The sequence below is a fragment of the Antechinus flavipes genome, chromosome 2 (genome assembly GCF_016432865.1).
Source record: "Antechinus flavipes isolate AdamAnt ecotype Samford, QLD, Australia chromosome 2, AdamAnt_v2, whole genome shotgun sequence".
Lineage (NCBI taxonomy): Eukaryota > Metazoa > Chordata > Mammalia > Dasyuromorphia > Dasyuridae > Antechinus > Antechinus flavipes.
The window spans coordinates 32,319,975-32,340,526 of NC_067399.1; the positions used below are offsets into that span (position 1 = coordinate 32,319,975).

At 41.0% G+C, this 20,552-nt stretch overlaps 2 protein-coding genes across 8 annotated transcripts in view; one reads left to right on the forward strand and one right to left on the reverse strand.

Moving 5' to 3' along the window:
- On the forward strand, positions 1-7,522 carry TGOLN2 (trans-golgi network protein 2). Of its 2 annotated transcripts, XR_007950184.1 has the most exons (5): positions 1-116; positions 472-1,772; positions 2,791-2,874; positions 3,816-6,460; positions 6,551-7,522. XR_007950184.1 is itself a non-coding variant. In XM_051974352.1 (4 exons), exons 1-4 carry the CDS (start codon positions 65-67, stop codon positions 3,819-3,821), a joined length of 1,443 nt encoding a protein of 480 aa, XP_051830312.1. In that variant the 5' UTR covers positions 1-64; the 3' UTR covers positions 3,822-7,522. The 2 variants fall into 2 exon arrangements, 1 of the variants encoding a protein (XP_051830312.1); XM_051974352.1 differs by having other exon boundaries at positions 3,816-7,522.
- Positions 7,281-20,552, reverse strand: part of LOC127547433 (all-trans-retinol 13,14-reductase-like) — a 27,307-nt gene continuing 14,035 nt past the window's right edge. The window contains exons 7-12 of one of the 6 annotated variants that reach the window (XR_007950182.1): positions 12,925-13,063; positions 12,495-12,604; positions 12,227-12,393; positions 11,846-12,005; positions 10,960-11,206; positions 7,281-7,592 (exon numbers count right to left, since the gene is read on the reverse strand). Coding sequence is in view for 3 of the 6 variants with exons in the window: in XM_051974349.1 (XP_051830309.1) it covers positions 11,061-11,206; positions 11,846-12,005; positions 12,227-12,393; positions 12,495-12,604; positions 12,925-13,063 (722 nt within the window). In the remaining 3 variants the exon portion in view is untranslated. The other 5 variants (XR_007950183.1, XR_007950181.1, XM_051974350.1 and 2 more) reach the window with 5 other exon arrangements.

The window sequence follows — 20,552 nt, forward strand, 5'->3', positions numbered from 1 at the left end:
CCGCCACAAGCCCGCTGCTCTCGCGAGAGGGTGCGTGGGCGGAAGCGCAGTGTTCTGCCGCAGGATGCGGTTCCTGCTCTGGTTCGTGCTCCTATGGAGTGTTGTTATCTCGACCGGTAAGGAACCAACCTCCTCACCGCCCCCGGACCCGGGACCCTTGGCCCATCTCCCCCTCAGCCCCTGGGGCTCGGCCCGAGCCGGACAGCGGTCTCTCGGCCGCGGTTTCGCTCACTCCCAGCCCTGGGGCCGGGTTTCCGGCAGACCCGCGCTCTTTGCCCTACGGCCTCCTCCTTCTGTGTCTTCCTGCCCTGCCCCGGCCCTCCCTCCCAGCTGCCGCTCTTGCCTCATCCCACACGGTCCGTTTTCTTCTCCTTCTCCCACTGTTGTCGCGATTCTCCCACCTGTCATGACCTCCACTTGTCGCGACACCCCCATAACTTGTCACAACCCCTACCTCCTGTTTTCCTTCAGGAGCCAACGTTGATCCTAAAGGAGGAGAGCCCGCCAACTCTGCGGCCCCCCCAAGAAAGGAGTCCCACCAGAAGGATGCCAGCGCTGCCGGCCACCCAGCGGAACCCTCAGCCTCGAGGGCGGCTTCCAATGCAGACTCGGGGGCCGGAAGCGGGCCTGCCAGTAGTAAAGCAAAGAACCAGCCGACCAAACCAGGAACAAACTCGGCAGCCAACGTAGGAAATGAAAATCCCACCGACCAGGGAGATGACTCCGGGCGGGAGGCAGAAGAGAGTAAGCCCTCCGAACAGACAGAGGACTCCTCACCGGACACAGAAAAGAAGCCCAGCGACCGGGAAGAGAAGTCCTCACCCAAGACAGAAAGGAATAAGTCCACCAACACAGGAGGGGACAACTCCGCCGACCACAAAAACGAATCCCCACTAGGCAAAGGAAAGGATGACGCCCAGGAAGCTAACTCTGCAGTGGAGACAGGAAGGAATGAGCCCACCAACGACCCGGCAAAGAATTCCCTACCTAAAACAGAAGGGAATAATCCCATCAGTAAAGGAGGGGACAAGTCCAATGACCAGAAAAGCAATTCCCCACCTAAGTCCACCAACACAGGAGGGGACAACTCTGCCGACCACAAAAACGAATCCCCACCAAACACAGGAAAGGATGAGCTCAACGACCAGGAAGCTAACTCTGCAATGGAGGCAGTAAGGAATGAGCCCACCAAGACAGGAAAGGACAACTCTAACGACCAGGAAAAGGACTCTCCACCGGGCACAGGAAGGGATGAGCCCACTGATCTGAAAAACGGCTTGCCAAGCGACTCAGAAAAGAGCTCCCTAACTAACACAGAAAAGGACAAACTGACCAGCCCCAAAGAGGGCAAGACAGAGGACTCCTCACCGGACACAGAAAAGGATAAGTCCGGCAACACAGAAAAGAAGCCCAGCGACCAGGAAGAGAAGTCCTCACCCAAGACAGAAGAGGCCAATCAGGGGACCGACACAGGAAAGGGCAAATATGAAGCTGGCCCAGGGGAGTCCAAATCCGACACAAAAGACAGACCTGAACTAACCTCTGATTCTGATAAAGAGTTTCTTGAGTTTAATCCTGGTGAAGCATTTAAAGAACAGTCACCAAAAAACAATTTGAATCATCCATCAGACAATATTGAACATGGCATCCCTTATCTGAAGGAGAGTGGCCCTGGCAAGGAAAATTCAGAGAGCAGCCACTTTTTTGCATACTTAGTCACAGCAGCCATCCTGGTAGCTGTCCTGTACATTGCCTATCACAACAAGCGAAAGGTAGGTTCAAAGTTTCATTATGAAGGAGATTTCGTATTATTCAGATGTCTGTCAGCAACTTGGGATTTCGGGTTCACATTGTCACCTCAGGATCCAGCTAGGCTATTTACTTTTCTGAGTCTCCTGTTCTTCCATTGACTTTTAGACAGTGTCAAATCTTATTAAAAAAACTTGAACATTTATATTACTTCAGTCTAAAGTAAGAAAAATTAAGCAGCCAGGTTGTAAAAGAGGGATTTTTTAAAATATGCTTTAAAAAAAAAAAGAAGTGCTGTGATTATAGCTTGTAAGTTAATACTTCTACCAAGCTCATAGGATAGAGATGCTATTATTAACAGGACTCCCCTCAAGTCATTCCCCAAAGCATGAAGAAAATTGTTTGCTGTCTAATTGTAGGATTACATGATTTTGTCAATCTGCAAAGTGATTGTAAACCTTAAAGGATCTTATTAAGGAGATGTTATTAAAAGTTAGAAATGCTATTCTTGAATGGTGTAGATTCCTAATGTGAAGAGATTCCCTGATTAAAAGTAGTTAGTAACGAAAATGAATTTGAGCCTATCTTTAAAATATTTTATTTTAGGAACGTAACCAAAATGTGAATTTAATATTGCAAGAACCGACCTTACTTATTCCGACATTATAGTCAGATATGGTGGTGGTGAATCAGTTTTCAATTATATCCAACTTGGAGTTTCCTTTTGGCAACTGAGGAAGGTGAGACTAGCAGAGTCACACAGCTAGTGAGAGTTTGAAGCCAGATTCAAATTCAGCAGGTGGCTCTTCCAGGGCCTGCATTATGCCACCAGGCTGTCCAGAAGTATGCAGAGTGTACTACATTATAGGTAGATAACCATGGAAACTTGGCTTCTTTTTGACCAGACATGAAAATTGTGCTGTTCTGTAGAGTTTTAAGCATTTAATCTCCAGATTAATCTCTAATTTTAAAGCTAGGAAAACCTTCCTACTTTCAGAACGTATTTTTTGAGTCCTATCATCCCTCTGTCTCTCTTGCCAGATTATTGCTTTTGCCCTGGAAGGAAAGCGAGCCAAAGTCACCAGGAGACCAAAGGCCAGTGACTACCAACGCTTGGACCAGAAGGTAAGAGACTCCAGGATCCCTGGGCGGATGGCTCCTGCTTCAGGCATGGTGGTCAACCCCACAGTTGTGCAGCATCTGTAGGTTGGAAAGAAGATCAGGAAGTCGCGATTTAGAGCCCTTTAAGCTTTGCTCAGCTTATAAATACGATCTCATTTAATCCTCCCAGCACCCCTGGCAGGCAGGTAGGGAGGAGGTATCCCCATTTTACACATGAGAAGATTGAAGTTGGCACAGACTTTCCTGGAGTCCCAGAGGTAGTAAGTAGCTTGAGAACTGACTTTAAACTCAGATCTCCATGACTCCCTGCACAAAACAGCCTAGGACGAGCATGGACTTTGTAGTTTTGTTAGCCAGATGTTTAAGACATAGTGAGTATTTGATTAGTAGGGGTTGACTTAATTCTTGTATATTTGGAACAGAGCGAATTTCAGGTTGACCGGAGGCAAATGAACCTGACCAAGCTCTTCACCACAAGTGCCTCTGTGCCTCAGGGTGGACTCTTACTTCTCCTTGCCCTTAGCATTGGCAGGAATGATAGAGGGGTTGCCTTTGAGGTGGTCAGGGTTGACAACCAAGAAAAAGATCCCATTGCTGCCATTTGCCGTCCATAGAGAGAGCCAGGCTTGGCTTTCTGCCTGAGATGAGGAGGCCATACAGGCCAGTTTCAGAATTCAACCCTGGGCCTTGCTGCCCTTTCAAGTTCGCTGGCCCTCTGGGCACAGTCGGAGCCCTAGATTGCTTTTTAGATAGACTGCAAAGTACATTTTATTCTGCCACTCATTTTAACCATTCCTATATTTGTATGTCTTTTTTTTCTCATTTAAATTTGCAAAGCCATTTTTATATCTTGGGAAATTTTTCAAAATCACAGAGAGCTCGAAGCAGGGTGGGGAGTAAAGAATTCTTGGAAATAAGCTGCATTGTTTTTGTTGTTGTTTTAGATCTGATTTCATCTTGAGAAATATGCCCACCCTACTGCTTTGTGTCTGAAGTACAAGAGCCCTGAAGAATGGTGCCTGAACTGGGACTCTTGGGCGAGTCTGGGCCAGTCAAGGCAGGGGATGGTTTCTTCTTTGCACCTGCACTTTGATAAAAATCAGACTCCCTATGTTTTCTGGTTGTTATGCTGTTTTCTTCCGTTCTTTCCTCCTCTCTGGATGAGTGAAGAGGAGCAAGAGCTTATTGGGCTGTGACCAAAGGAAAATCCTAGCCCGGGATGTGCTGTTGCTGCACTTCTCCCCTGGGGCTTTGTGGTAGAAAGGTTTGCCTTAGCAGGAAGCTTTGCACTCTTTGACTGTTTCTCTCTGCCAGCTCCAGAACAGACCCAAGTTAGGATATTTCTCAGGCCCTACTCATGTAAGAGATGGTAATGACCAAAGGGGGAAGAGATTTGAGAATTCTTCAACATTTGTGGAATCCTACCATGCAGTGTAAATTATTCATTCTTCCTAATGTTTGCAGATTGCTTCAGGAAAACTACCAATGAGGGAAACAACTTCCCTTCACTTGCACTGAATTTCTATTTGGCTCTGGTTTTTGGGAGCAAAGCCCCTAGGTTAAGTTATTTAGAATTCTAAAATTATCATTTATAAAGGTCCAAATTTTCATCCATAGGCACAGTAAAAATCTGTAGAGGAGAACCATATCATTTTCATCAAAAGATTTTTTGAATTGAGCAGATTTCCCATTAAACCCAGTTTGCATTTGTCATTGACGTCACTTTTCCAAGAACTTCCTGGCCAGTTGGACTTACTCTGTTTGCAGGGGTTCTGGAGAACCTCTGGTGGTCCTGTGGGCAGAGCTGCTCTGCTATGTCCGGGGTAATAAGGCAGGAGGTGTGGTTTGGTTTTACTGCCAGAAACATTGTTTAAAGTAAGTTAGTCACAGGAGAGTTGCTTTTATTGGTTTGTTCCAGAGAATCTGAAAGAACTTTGGGTAAAGGGAAAGCCCGAGCAGAAGAGCTTACCTCAGGGAAAGCCAGAGAATCCAGCTACAAACAAGCCAGTGCACTGCCTGGAAGTTTGCCGGAAGTTCATTTCAAATTGTCATATGGATTCTCACTCCTTTCAGATTGTGGGAACTCTGTGGCTTGAGTTGACCAATTTTTCTCATTTCTGCTTCTCTCATTGAGTAGAACAAGGTCCTGTCACCTAGTTTAATCTTTGCTCATATCTCTGCTTCTTTGTGTCATCCCTCACTGCACAAAAGTAACAAAGTTATTTCATCCTATAGCAGACTCCCCATCCCCAACTTTGCATGTTTTTCTCCCTTTTTTCCCAAGACCCTTCATAGTTTGCCTTCTCTCCAGTTGCAGCTTTGAGCATTTTTAGTTTCTCCCTCTCTTATTAGTCCTAAGCACGCAGCCTGCCTCTTCTCTTTACCTCTCTTCCTTTTAGTGATCACTCTTTCATTCTCCTTGTCACTGCCCAATTTTTCAAGCAAGTGACATTTTACAGTCTGTCCTTCCTCCTCTGGTTTGGTGATATTACTTCTTTTTCCCTCTCCATCTCCAGCTGCTCTTTTTTGGAACATCTTGCTTCTCTTCATCCTGCCCCCTTACAACAGTGAACGTGCTTCAACACCTGTCATTCTACTACTTACTCAGGGAACTCCTTCACTGTGTGACTTGGTGTCTTGAACCCCAGCTTCCCTCATGAGCCCAAGTCTTGCATCTCACTGGCTGAGTGTTTCCTCCTAGGTGTTTGGCTCCCTGTCCCTTAGAACTCAGCAAGGCTAAAACCAGACTCATGCCCATCCTTCGAACTGTTTCCTCACTCCCAACTTAGCCTGTTTCTTACAGTCACTTTAATTCTTCCTGTTCCCCAGGTCCCATTACTCTTCAAGCAGAACTATATTGACTCTTCATTTAACATGTCTCTCACTTCTGTCTTTGTTTTGTTTGTTTAGTTTCAACTGTCATTCACCTAATCCAGACCTTCTCATCTCACCCCTGAATGATTGTAGTGGCCTTTCAACTGATCCTGTTTTCTCCAGTCTCTTTCCCCCTTTTCTTTCACCTTAGGCAGCTGACAGCTTCATTTTCCTGAAACATTCCTTTCACTACATTTTTCTGCTCAAAAAGCTCCCATTGCCTCAGAATAAATCCAGGTTTCCTTGCACAGTGTTCAAAACTCAACAATCAAATACCAGTTTAGCTGTAAGCTTAACTCTTCTGTGTCAGAATACTTGTTTTGTGCTAAAATCTGAGCAATCTTACCACTAACCTGTGAATTACCTGCTTACTCTTGATTGTGCCAGTTCCCATTCCACTACCACCCCTCCATCCTCACCTATATCCTCCATTCCCACCTTTTTCACCTTGAACAGTTCATATGCATTATTTTCTTTGAGCTCCCTAACCATTTACTAACTTGTTCGAGCATTTAGAAATTTAAACATTTGTGGTTTTGTTTTAATATTCAGACATTTAGAATGGACGTAGTTTTGTCTTCTCGGTTGAAATCATTACTCTGTCTTGCTTGGTAAATACTGGAATTCCTATAGCCAAAGTTTGCCATTTGGCAAGTAGTCACTTAAAGATTTCAGCTGTTTAGGAATTCTGGTTCCGCCTAAAGAAGAATACAAGGTAGAAGAATTTTATGGTATTGAGAATTTTAACCTTATTAGGACAGTATGATGCTGCATTAACAGACTTGCGCCTAAAGAAGAATACAAGGTAGAAGAATTTTATGGTATTGAGAATTTTAACCTTATTAGGGCAGTATGATGCTGCATTAACAGACTTGATCTTTCCAATAAAAATTGGAAATTGTAATTTCTTGAATCAAGGAAGGAGCTGGGTTTTTTAATACTGAAATAGAGCAAAGAGCTTAAGATTTTTTCACTTCCAAAACTCTTGTCAAGGAGGACTTTGGAGCTAGATGGCAGTTTGGGAAATTTGGGGCCAGTTTCTCCAGAATTTTTTTCTCAAGTATCTTTTAGGCGGCCAGACTCTGGCCAGAAATTTGGGAATAAAGACAAAATTTCAGGAGCTACTTTTGAAAAGGGCTGAATAACACCTTCCTTCTCCCCTTGCCCTCCCCCCAAATCAGCTAAATAGCTATGCATTTCTGTCCTATTTCTATGGTAATTTTTTTTCTGTTAATTTTTTAAAGGAATTTTGGTAAAATTCTTTCATCCTCCTTAAAATCTCACGTAGCTGAATCCGACTTAGAATCCTTTATACATACGGTTTTGAAACAGTTGAGAAACCTGGGAAGAACCTGGACAGTACATCAGACCCAGTTGCTTGGACATTCTGCCAGAAGGTAGGAGTTGGAGACTGACAAGGTTTTTGCCTGTAAACCATCTGGGCTTAGTTAGAATATTCTGTGCCATAGTCTGTTCTGCGTATCAAGCAAAGCTTTCCCAAATAACTTTATCTTGAGATTTATTCACACCTAAGGTTGGAATTTATGAGCTGTGATTTTTATTTCCAACTGCATTGCAACCAGCTTCTTTTAAAAAGCTTTCAGTCATTGATATCTGTGTTCTGTGATTCCCAAGTCTGCCTTGCAAAAAGGAGTCATTGACTTCACATTATCGCCGTTCTGGGTTATCTGACCCATTTCCTTCTTGGTGGATTGATATATAGTGTTCCAAACTTTTCCAAATTACACCAATAAATCACCTGATTTGTTAAAAGTTATTTGATGTTTGCTGATTTCTGTCCACTTGCCAGTGCCGTCCCTGTCTGGAGGCAGTTTTGTATTGCAGTCCTGAAACCAGAGCAATTCTGTAATGTAAAACTCAGAACAAACACATCACAAAACCCATCAGATGAGATTGTCACTCCAGAGTTGGCTTACATATAAAGAGTTCATTTTAATGCCCCCCCCCCAAAATAGATGAAAAATAGTGTAGAAAGTTCTGTGCTGTCTTCTCAATGATCATTTTAATTTGAAAACACACAAAGAAGCTTATGAGATAGTCATGTCACTCAATCCAGATTTCCTGCACAATAAAAAGATATGTTTAAATCAGAGGTTCTAAAGTAGAATTGTGCCATAACTAAAACTTTTAACAGTGTTAAGAAAATCCAACCTGATTGAATGTGTATGTTATTTATTAGTTTAAGAACATGGAGATTTTTATTCCCCACATAATATTTTAAAATCCTTCATTAGAGCAGTTAGCTGGCTCAGTGGATTGGCCCCTGGCCTTAAAGTCAAACACTTAATACTAGCTGGGTGACCCTGAGCAAGTCACAACTCCAGTTGCCTTCTCTCCCCCCCAAAAAAAAACTTTTAAAAATGATCAAAATCACTATTAGAAAAATGCAAATTCTCTGAGGTGCTACCTCACACCTCTCAAATTAGCTAGATGACAGAAAAAATAATGATAAATGTTGGAGGGGATATGAGAAAACTGGAACACCAATGCATTGTTGATGGAGTTGTAAAATGATAAACCTGTTCTGGGGAGCAATTTGGAACTATGCCCAAAGGGTATAAAACTATGCATATCCTTTGACCTAACAGTGCTACTGCTACTACCCAAGGAAGTCAAAAAAAGGACCCCACATATGCAAAAACATTTGTAGCAGCTCATTTTGTGGTAGCAAAGAACTGGAAAATGAGTAGATGCCCTTAAGTTGGGGAATGGCTTAATAAGTTGTAGTATATGAAGATAATGGAATATTATTGTTCTATAAAAAATGATGAACAAGCTGATTTTAGAAAAGTCCAGAAAGATTTACATGAACAATGCTGAGGGAAACAACAGAACCAGGAATACATTGTACACAATAACAGCAAGAATGTGTGAAGATCAACTATGGAAGATGTGGTTCTTCTCAGTGGTTCAGTGATCTAAAGCAAATCCCATATATTGGACAGAAAATGCCATGTACATCCAGAAAAAGAAAGAAGACTGAATGTAAATCAACACATGCTATGTTTACTTCTTTTTTCTGCTTTATCTTTCCCTTGGTTTTTCACTTTTGCTCAGATTTTTCTCTCCCAATATGATTCATAAAACAATGTGTATTTAAAAAAATAAAATCCTTCATTAGTATAGACATAAGATGATCGTTATTTAGGTGCACATTATTTCCTTGTATAACACAAGTATAGGAATGGTTTTACAGAATTAATGAATTTGAGGAATACTATTGCGTCTTTACTACTAATATTGAAAAAGGAAGTGGCCCAACGGCTCCAGAGGCAGCAGCAACGCATTGCGGTTTGGACGGCTCCCAGGGTTGGGTTTTCCCTGACAGCAGGCCTGAAGTTACAGCCCTTGGTCCTGAGTCTGCTCTCTAGGGTCAGCCCTCCAGATATTTGACCAAGTCTTTGTGTTTTTTCAAGTCTTTGCTTTTCCAGTCATTCAACACATCTTCATGTGACAGATTTAAAAGTTCCATCAGCATCCTAGACACTTATCAGTAATGTTCTTCCTAAGGGACAAGTGTCTTGTTAGAAAGAAAATACCAATTTGGTGAAAATTTTATTTCCACTTAAAAAATACAAAATGATAGGAGGCCATAGCTTAGGAAGAATATTATCCCCAAAAAGGAAACATGCTGAATTTATGCTCTCACCTAACCCCAAAAACTTTTGAACATTGTTCTAGCTAAACCTTTAATTAGCTGTTGTTGATAAGCCTGGGGCTCTCCTCTTCTGTGAGGAAGTTCAGGGGATAGAAAATAGACAGAAGTCCCAAAGGTTTTTGAGAATTTCCTAGGATGTTGAGGATATTGCTACGATTCCCTCTCTCTCCTTCCCCTTCCCAGGACTTTCCAGAAATATCATAAGAGCTGCATGAGTAAGTGGAAAAGTTGAATGACTCCAGTGGAGTTACCTATAATCTCGCCATTTAAGTTTGATTTTCTTCAGTTTTAGGTGGCTATGGTCAATGATTTAAAAGCAAGCTCTAAATGAATCTAGTTCTTCCTAAAAATTTGGCCTATGCCTTCTTGTAAAGTCTCTGTACTGATATCTTCAGAAAAACCTTTCTACTTATCCTTTCCCCACATTGCAGAAAGTTAGGAGGATAGGCATGTGAAGTTTAACAGACATTTAAAGGCCTGCTCTGGACAGATAGTAACCGGAGCTTGGAGCTTATAATTTAGAAAAGGGATTTAGCATGTAGAAAAATAAGAAAAGCAGGGCTTCTGCTTTTAAGATAAAATCTCACTAATTGATTATTCAGAAGGGGGTCTCTGGCCTTTGATAGAAAACTTCAGAATAATCCTATAAGAAACATCAGTTGATGGCAGAATTTGCACTTGGAGTCAGGAAAGATAAGCCCTCAGGCTACAATTAAGAGGCAGAAAATTCCTAACTTTCTTTCCTTAAAAAAAAAAAATTGTATGGCACAGGTTCTAAACCTATGACTTCATTGGTCTAGGGAACCCCTCTGCTGCTGATGGCCTGAGGGGGTCCCCTGTGATTTGCCCAGCATTTGTCAGTGGCAGCTTTCCTGGACACCCAGCCAGTTCTCTCCATGTATCATTGAACTGGGCATCCATTTTTTGTTTTTCTTTGTATTGTTAGCACTCGGCACATACGAGACATGGAACTGATGCTTGTTGCCATGACTACATCATAGCGCCTCACACAGGAGACGGGACAGTATTTTTAGGGTTGTGAACTTTAGAAATGAAGTTGGCTGTCCCCTACATTTGACAGCTGAGGAAATGGGCCTAGGGACACCAGAATTGAAGAGGAGAACCAGAACTAGGTCCAGACTTCAGACACTGGATCACAGTACCTAAGTAAAGAACATCGTAGGAGATGACAAAGGAGGTGTTTGCTTTATGTTTAATGTCCTAAGGAAATTACTAATCCAGAACAGAAGCCTTAGGATAAGTGTGATCCCATTTTAAACACTCCTAGGAAACACCCCTGACCTACCTGGAAGACCTCCAGGGACCTGATTAACAATCATGATCTAAAATTAAAAACTTCAAAAAAATAAAAAACTTCCTCCGATACCAAAGTGACAGCTATGTATTGTAACTATGGCTTTCATCAAGGCACTAGATGAAGTGTTGTGGTGCCTTGGAAGTCATTTGGCAATGGGACAGCTAAATGGAGTACCAGCCCTGACCCTTAACCCCAATTGCCTCAGGGAAAAAAATACCATTACAATAACTGCAGAAGTCAATTGTCCTGCTTTCTGCCCAGCTCTCAGGCCCACTCAGGATCCTGAACTCCTTGCCATAGAGGATCCCTTGGACTCTGCTAATTTGTCTTCTTGGGCAGGGCAGCAGAGACCCGAGAGTGGAGCCTCAGGAGGTCCAAGTGGACATTCCTCTGTAGGATGGTGCTGCTGCACAACAGGGCTCCATGTAGGGCCCCGAACAAACCGCAGGTGAACACATCCTGTCCTGGAAGGCAAAAGGAAAAGCAGGGTCATGGGAATGCTGGGCTGAGCAGGACGGCAAGTCTGCTGCTCAGCCAGGAAATTCTGAAGGCTGTGCCCAAGTCCTAGGAGAAGGTGAAGGGACCCAGGGGTCCAGATTGAGCCTGCTCCCACCTCCCAGGAGGACATTCTCCTTTTCTGGGGAAATCAATGAGGATGTGGGTAAAACATCTGCGGCTGAGTGCAGATCAAGAGGGACCCAAGAGCTAAGAGACCAGTTTACCTCGTCTAGTAGCAGGAGTCCAAAGAATCTGCCTAGAACTGGGGTCCTTCACTTGCTTTATGACATGGACCCCTTTGGAAGACCCCTTTAAAGAATGTTTTTAAATGCATAAAACAAAATACCAATTCTTTTATATCAATTATATTGAAATGTAGTTGTTAAAAATGTTAAACAAGTTTGTCAACTCCAGGTTCAGAATCCCTGACTGAGGCAACACAAATCAATTCCCTCTATCTCCTTTCCCCACCGTCTCCTAGCCTTGTCTGGGACCTACTAGTTTCTGCTGCTCTAGAACTTCAAAGATGGGTGAGGATGGAGGGGTAGAGGTGTGAGCCAGCAGGACGAAGAGCAGCTCAAGTCCTGACGGGGGAGGTATTGTACCTGTAAGGTAGAGATTGGGGATGGGGCTCTGGGCCCGCATTGTGGCCATGATGTGGGGCTGCAGACGGCTCAGGTCAGGGCCAGCCCCATAGGGCTCTCCACCTGGGGCAGCCAGGAAGAATTGATGGCTGAGTGGATTCCCTACTGATACATTGTGAACCTAAGGAAGTAAAGAAGGTGGTGGAGATGGAGAAGAAATTCACTCAAGCTCCAGACACCATCGCTCCTCCTTTTCCATTTTCTCCAGTTTGTACCACTTTAAGGGCAGCTATTTGGGACTTTGGGCCCCCTCCCAGCATTCCGACTTCCCCTCAGGACCATACTTCTGGATCCCCGGAGCAAGCCAGAGAGCTAAGGCTGACCTGCCTCCCCCACCGGTACCTTCCCCTCCAACTGAGGATACAGTTTCATCAAAACAGACATGGAAGCCTCTACGAAGGATTCCTTCATGGCCTCATAGTCACTCCCCCTCTTGCTCTGGGGCTCATCCTTCCACTCCTCAAACCACTCATAGCGGGCAGGAAGCATCATCATCAGTGTGGACTGGTCTGAGGAGACAGAGCTCAGATCACTGTGCCTGGTGCCCGGCCCCTCCTGCCCTCTTCCCTCCCCCCCTGCCCTCCCCGGCTTTCCATGGCCTCCGTCCTACCTGGGAACCTGTCCTTCCACATCGGGTCTTTGGCCGAAGCGGAGGTGACCAAGAAATAGGGGATGTGTGCCGCAGCTTGGTCCCTGGAGAGGGACAGGTATCTCTCCATCCTGTGGACGGGAAAAGGGAGATAAGCCACATGATGGTTCCCCCACAGTGTGAATCAGTGGAACCTCTGAATGCTCTCATAAGGGGACAGGAATCATTCTCCCTTCGTAGAAGTGGGAGCTGGACAGGAGAGAAGAAGCTCGCTTAGGAGATGGAGGGGAAAAGAGACAGGAGCTTCCGGGGGCCTGACCTCAATGAAGGAGAATGGGCGACTGGAAAGTGCAGACTCCAGGCTCGTGAGTCATTTGGGCCCCTTCCCTGCCCAGACTTTAGGAAAGAGGAAGAGGAAGATCACAGACGTCCCTCCCCTTTTAGCACTTACGCATGGTCAGTGTCTGTGTCAAAGTAGACATAACAGTTGTTGGCTTCCAGGCCCAGCTTTTTCTTGGAGCCTCGCAGGCAGATGAAGACACAGAGTGTGAATAGGCCACGCTGCACCCTTCCCAGCTGGCTCTGTATGCCTGTGAACAGGACCATGGTAACCTCAGGTCGCAGCAACAGAGGGACAACAGTGCTTGTGCATGTACTGGCACTGGCCACAGTCATTGATTTGGGAAAAGCCTGAAGGTTTAAATCTGCCCGTCTGTCTTATGGGACAATGTCCTATCCAGTTTGGCCCCTATTTTATATTTGGATGAAGTTCCTTTTCCTACTGCTCCAAATCTGCAGCCACCTAGGAAAGAAGTTCTTCAACTTTGTGTTCTCCACCTTCTCTCATCTGTATGTTCTTCTTATCCCTACATGTCAACCCCTTTTTCTTTCTTCCTCCCCATTTCCTAGGCCATCTCCATTACTCCTGTTAGCATTATGTGTGGGGAATGCTTAAATATGTACCTTAGCCTTTATACTCTCACTTCACTTAAGCTGATTCACACTTCCTACAGGATAGAATCAAATGAGATAAGATCTGCAAAATGTTGAGCACAAAGCTTAATAAATGCTTATTCCTACCTTTCTTTCTTCCCTTATTTTCACTGCAACTATTATACCTTCATTCTTTTAAACAAAAGAGCTTGCTAAAACTATGCCAAAAATGAGAATACTGTTTTGATTGCTTAAATTAGAAAATTTTATATGCAAAAAATCAATGCAGCTAGTCCAAAAGCACAGTAGAGAAGAGTACTTGGCCTGGATTCAGGAAGATCTGAGTTCACATATGGCCTCAAGACAGCTTACTAGCTTTATGACCCTGGGCAAGTCATTTAACCACTACCTCATTTTCCTCAACTAAAATGAGAATAGTAACAATACTTACCTCCCAACGTTGTTGTAAAGACCAAATGAGATAATATTTGTTATGCACTTAGCACATTGTCTGGCACTATAAATGCTTCTTACTTTCCCTACCCTTCCTTTCCTTTAATATCTCTAACAAAAGTATAACATCGAAAATCTATAAGAAAAAGACAAAATATATAAGAATAAGAGCCATTCCCTAATAGATAAGTGGTCAAAGCATATAAACTAATTTTTCAAAAGAACTATCAGTAAACATATGGAAAAAATACCCCTGAACCACTAATTGTAAGAGAAATGAAATTTAAAACAACTCTGAGGTACATTCTTAGTCATATCACATTGATGAAGGTAACAAAATACAAAGATGGTGTTGGAAGGGCTGTTAAAAGAGAGGCACACTGAATATAATAGAGCAATGGGAAGGATAGCCCAGCTCATAAGTATAGACAATGCATTAGATCAAGCCCAGATGTGGAAATGCAAGAAAACGTCACATCAAATCATTTTTCCAATCTAGGTCAATGCTGCGACAGAGAGAAATACAGAAACCTGGGAAGGGTCTAGTCAAGAACATTCTAGTGCCCAGACACTGAAAATGGATGGAGGCTATATACAAAAGCAGAAAGTATCAGGGCAGGAAACAGTCCCAGAGGCTCCCTGAACTAGGAATGGAAGCAAGAATGGGTGCCATCTGACAGCTCTTTCACTACCCTGTGTACTAGGGTAGACTGAGGAAGGGATCTATGCCTAGGGGTGGTGGAGAACAATGGTCGCACACTCCCTGGACTGTGTCCTGAGTGAGGAACAAGTTTAAAAGCAAGCAGGAATTGTGTGGTTCTGACTTTAGGAAAAAAGCAGGGACTTACTTCTAGTCTCTAGCCCATTGTGAAACCTTCAATAGCATACTAGGATAGGAATTCCAGGTAAATAGGAAGTCTGCAGCTTCTGTACAGTTTCCCAGCTGGCTAATAGTAGATGAGTCTAGCAGCAGTTGATTGGAATTTCCAACCAGAGATAGGCCCACAAGAATGTAGCTAAGACCCAAACCCAGGTCAGGATATTGCTGATCCTAGACCAGAAAATCAATAATCAGTTTGCCCCAGTTCAGACCACTCTGTGAGTACTGAAAGTTTGAATTTTCCCTGCTTAAACTGACCCTGAAATCCTAAAGTAACACAACATTCACTACTCCAAGAAAGCAGTAGAAGGACCTAAGAGAACAAAAGCTCAGTTCATATATTCCCTCCAGGAGTCTGAAGAAACTGACCCTCACATAAGGTCCAAAGTCAGGAAGCAGGCTTGAATAATTAGCAAACAAACAAATAAAATTACGGTGATAGGGAAATTCAAGACAAAACCTGAAGAAGAGAATGACTTGAAAACTTGTACAAAGAAAAACTCAGAAATGCAGCTTGAGCACAGGTCCAAACAGAAATTGTTTTGAAATTGATAAAGCGATACTTTTAATACTTACTCTTTATTTATGTCAAGAGGCAGCTACAAATAAAGCATTGGTCCTGGAGTCAGGCAGACCTGAATTCAATCTGACCTCAGAATTTGACACTTGCTAGCTATGGGACGCTGAGCAAGACGCTTAACTCCAATGCCCTCATTAAAAAATAAATAAATAAATAAACACAAAGATAAAACACAAAAAAAAAAAGAAGAAGAAGAAGAAGAAAGTGTAATGTAATTGATAGCAAAAACAACTGATTTGGAAAAGAGATCAAGAAAATATAATTTAATAATCATCAGACTACTTGAAATCCATGACCAAAAAAAAGTTGACATCATATTTCATTAAATCATAAAAGAAAACTGCTCAGATCTTTTAGAACTAGAAGGTAAAAAAGAAATAGAATCTGTCACTTCTTGGAAGAAAGCCCAGAATGAAAACTTGAAGAAATATTATAGCCCAAATCTAGAGCTTCTAGGTTAAAAAAAAAAAAAAAAAGCTTCATGTTGTCAGAAAGAATTCACTGGTCAATAAATCTGAAACCATTGTTCATAATACTTATCATTCAGAAAATAGACTTATTGAAAAGGAGGACTGGACCTTCCTCAAAATAGACTGGGATTGAATGGAAAGTGCTGGTTGGGATTAATAGGAATCTGTTTGGGGATTTTGGTAACTTCATAATAGCAATATTTCTCAGGAGCTCTGAGACTTTTTTCCCCTTTTCCATTTTAAAAATACTAGCAGCTGGCAGCTTTTTTCAGATTAGTCTTTCTATCTAGCTTGATTTTGAGGGTGAAGTTTTATGCCTTATTGGCTTTCAGCAGTGAAATTAAAATCCGTTGGCTAGAATACATATTAATGTCACTGACTGAAGAAACATTTCTCATGGCCCTTTTTTATTGTGCCATAATACCCTCTCTATTCTAGAGAATCAGATTCTAATATACCAGGATCTGCTTATCTATCCAAATACTCTTCTGAGGAATTGAATTCTATTCATTATTTTAGGAAGTAGATGAAGTAGGAAGCTACTATGCAACTTTTATCTGGTTTTATTATCTGTGTGTGAAATTGTCAGAAGAGAAATCTTGAGAAGAAGATACCATAGTGGGAATTAATCTTTCCGCTCCTTTAACTGGGTACTCATCACTAAATTATTCTTTTCAAGATAAAAAGCAAACAAATTAAAAAAGGAGATCATTAGTAACTTTGAGGAGAGATGATGAGGTCAGAAACCAGATTGTAGAGTTAAGGAGAATGGGAGGAGAAGAAGCAAAGGCTCCTATTATAGATGACCTTCTCAGGGAGTTTAGCTACAAAAGGCAGAAGAGATATGTGATAATTGTGGGAAGACAGATTAAATGAATTTTTGAGAATGGGGGAGAAATTAGGCATGCTTATAAGCAGTAGGGAAGGAGCCAGTAGACAGACTGAAGATAAATAAGAGATTGGGAATGATAAGGGGACAGTCACACTGTTCAATATGGTGCTAGAAATGCTAGCTATAGCAATCAGAAAAGAAAAGAAAGAGGAATTCCAGAGAATAAAGGAATTCCAGACAAAAAAGAAACAAAATTATCACTTTTTTAGATGATAGGATGTTTTAACAGAATCAACTAAAAACTAATTGAAACAATTAACAACTTCAGCAAAGTTGCTGGTTATAAAATAAACCCATCTAAATCATCAGCACATTACCAACAAAATCCATCAGGAAGAAATAGAAAGAGAAAAGAACTATGGAAACTGAATGTAGATCACAACATAGTATTTTTATCTTTTTTTGTTGTTTGCTTACTTGATTTTTTCTTTGTCAATTTTTTTTCCTTTTTGATCTGATTTTTCTTGTGCAGCATGATTAATGTGGAAATATGTTTAGAAGAATTGTTATATTTAATCTATATTAGATTACTGACTGTCTAGGGGAGGGGAGAGAGAGGGAGAAAGGAGGGAGGGAAAAAGATTTGGAACATAAGGTTTACAAGAGTGAATGTTGAAAACTATCTTTCTATATATTTTGAAAAATAAAAGTATTATAAAAATGATTTGTACATGTATAACTTAAAAGATAAAATAACTGTAGAAAATGTAAAATACTTGGGAATCTACCTGCCAAGGTACATGCAGGAAATACAGGAACATAGTTGCAAGAGTCTTTACACAAAACCAGATCTAAATAATTGGAGAACTGTTCATTATTAATGGGTAGATTGAGGCAATATTAAAAATAACAGTACTACCAAGGTCATTGTACTTATTCAGTACTATATTAACCAAACTACCAAAAGATTATTCTATACAGCTAGGGAAAATAATAACAGAATTCATCTGGAAGAACAAAATATCAAGAAACTAAAGGGAATTAGTGGTCTTAGGGGGAGTGGGAAAGATCCTAACAGTACCAGATCTCAAACTATATTATAAATTACATCAGAACAATTTGGTTCTCAGTAAGAAATAGAAAGGCTGACCAATAAAAAAGATTAGATATATAATATTTAGAAGTAATTGAACAAAGTAGCCTAATGTTTCATAAACTCAAAGATCTCAGCTTTAGTGGAATGGTGTGAAGAACCCATTGTTTGAAAAAACTGTTGGGAAAATGAGAAAGCAGTCTGGCAAAAATAAATATAGATCAATATTCATACTGTATGCCAAGGTAAGCTGCATTTGTATACATGACAGATGTAAAAGGTGACATCATAAACAATTTAATAAAGAAATCATATGTATGGATAAAAGAAAGATTTATGATCAAAAATGGGATGAAGAAGTTCACAGGAAGTAAAATGGCAATTTTGACTATATAAAATGAAAAAAGGTTTTACACAAAACAAATGCAGAAAAAAATTAGAAATAATCAAGGGGGAAAATCTTTGTTTTTGATAAAGGTCTCATTTCTAAGATATATAGGGAATTGATTTAGTTATAAGAATTAGAGCCATTCCCCAATTGATAAGTGGTCAAAGAATACAAATAATTTCCCAAGGAAAAATTCAGGCTATCAATATCAATTTATATTAAAAATGCTCTAAATCACTAATCATTATAGAGATATAAATTAAAATAATTCTCAGGTATAACTCCCAGTCATCAAATAAGCAAAATTGGCCCAAAAAATTAAAAATGATAAAAAATAGAGGGGTTATGGGAAAACAGATACATTAATACATGGTTGATAGAACTGTGAAATGATCAGCCATACTGGAAAATAATTTGGAAGTGTGTCCCCAAATCTATTTAAGCTGTACATATTATTTGATCTAACACTACTGCTACTTGGTCTTAGTGTACTTCAAAGAGATCAAAGGGGGAACGGACCCATGAACAACAGCAACAACAATATAGCCTAGACATCATATTTCAAGAAACCAAAAAGGAAAATTGCTGCAATCTCTTAGGATCAGAGGATAAAGTAGAAACTGAAAGAATCAATCACTCTCTGAACCATCAGAAATTTCAAAACTCCCAGAAATATTATAGACCAAATCCAGAATTTCCTAGTCAAGGAGAAAATACTGCAAGCAGCCAGAAAGAAAAAGTTCAAGTACTTCACAGACAGTTTGAAAGAATAGCAGATCTGAAGATATTACAGGATTTGCTTTTCAAACATCCCATACAATAGAAATACAGGAGAGATGAATGAATGCATCAGCTAAGGACAGCAAGAATAACCGAGGAACAGCAAGAGACCAGTAAGAGATGCCTTTCTAAACGTACACGATGACACAGGAGTTAAGGCAGCTCTGATGAAGACAATGAGAGGACACAGGGACTTTGTATTGGTATTGTCTGTGGAGATTTGAGGTTTGAAAAAACTACTTGGCCTGCCTTGGGAGGGCCCCTCCCAAAGGAGGAAACAAGTTGGAACTCCTAGGAACAAATAGCACTTAGGGAAAGGAAGAAAGAATGGGCAAGAGGGAAAGGGGAAGGAGCCAGGGAGAAGATTCTGAGGCGAATGGGGAAAGAAGGTGACCAGGGATGTGTCAGATCAGTTGAGTTGTGTAACCAGAGATGTGGTAGAGGAAGGAGCGTCCTGCCATGGAGCAGTACCCTCTATCATCTGCAGGAACTTATATTTGTCTGGGAGTGAGGCACAATGGAAAAGGGGAAGTCAGGGAGCAAATTTTACATGGCAGTCAATGAAACTGCTCACAAGGGAAAGCAGAGCCCTCCTAAAAAATACCTAGGAATTTTTGATCCATGAAGAATGCAGAGAATAGAGGACTAAATAAATTTAGGGACGTGAGCCAAAGAATAAAGATCTAGAGAGTGAGGGAAAAAACCCTCTCTGGAAAGGGGCACAACAAAATGAATTTTAAAAATAACATGACTAATAGAAGAGGAGGAGAAGAAGGTGGAATCTAAGGGGAAAAAAGAAGAGAAGAATTAAATAATCACAAAATTAGGAAGGAAAAAGGTACTAATAAGCAAAACTCCAAAAGGTGACATATAGGAGTTGAGTGAAACTGAGGTTGAGTGGAAAAGAGCCATTGGGAAGACAGTCACCTTAAAAATGACTAGCTAAATTAAATACCTGAAGATATATAGTACTGTTTAGAGCAGAAGGAGATAGGGATGGGAAATCCAACATTAAAAACAAATGGAGGGGAAAAAAATCCAAACTCTCATTACTTGAAATATGAATGCATTAAACAATCCAAAAAATTGAGAAACAATAACAGATTAGATAAGAAAACAAAACTCTATAGACTATTGTTTGCAAGAAACAAATTTTCAAAACGAATACATGCACAGAATAAAACGGTCTAGGGAAGAAATTACCTTAAATGAATTCAAAAAAGCAGAAGTGTGATCAGGCCATGTGACAAAGCAAAAGCAAACTGTCAAAAATTAAAAAAGGATAACAAGCAATCAAAATTGGGCTGAAAGGAAAAACAGACAACAAATTAATTACAGTATCAAGTTTATATGCTCCAAATTTCTTAGCATTCATAAAGAAGACACTAACTGAGCTACAAGAATATATAGATAGTAACACAGCAATGGCAGGAAACTTCAATTTCTCTCTCAGAAAGATAAACAAGAAGGAAAACAGAACTGAACAAATTCTTTTAAATAGGATTGCAAAATAATATAAATATTTCTCAGTACCATATGGAACTCTTATGAGCTCTTATGAAAACTGATGGTGTTAGGTCACAGAGATATTGCAAACAAAAGTAAAAAGGTAGAAATAATAAACCTATCCTTTACATACCATATATAATGTAATGAAAATACTCGTTGGT

Bases quoted from the DNA above. Each gene is read 5' to 3' on its own strand.
- TGOLN2 (XM_051974352.1), top strand. From the start codon at position 65: ATGCGGTTCCTGCTCTGGTTCGTGCTCCTATGGAGTGTTGTTATCTCG. The intron at 117-471 runs GTAAGGAACCAA...GTTTTCCTTCAG, and splicing joins GAGTGTTGTTATCTCGACCG to GAGCCAACGTTGATCCTAAA. The intron at 1,773-2,790 runs GTAGGTTCAAAG...CTCTCTTGCCAG, and splicing joins CCTATCACAACAAGCGAAAG to ATTATTGCTTTTGCCCTGGA.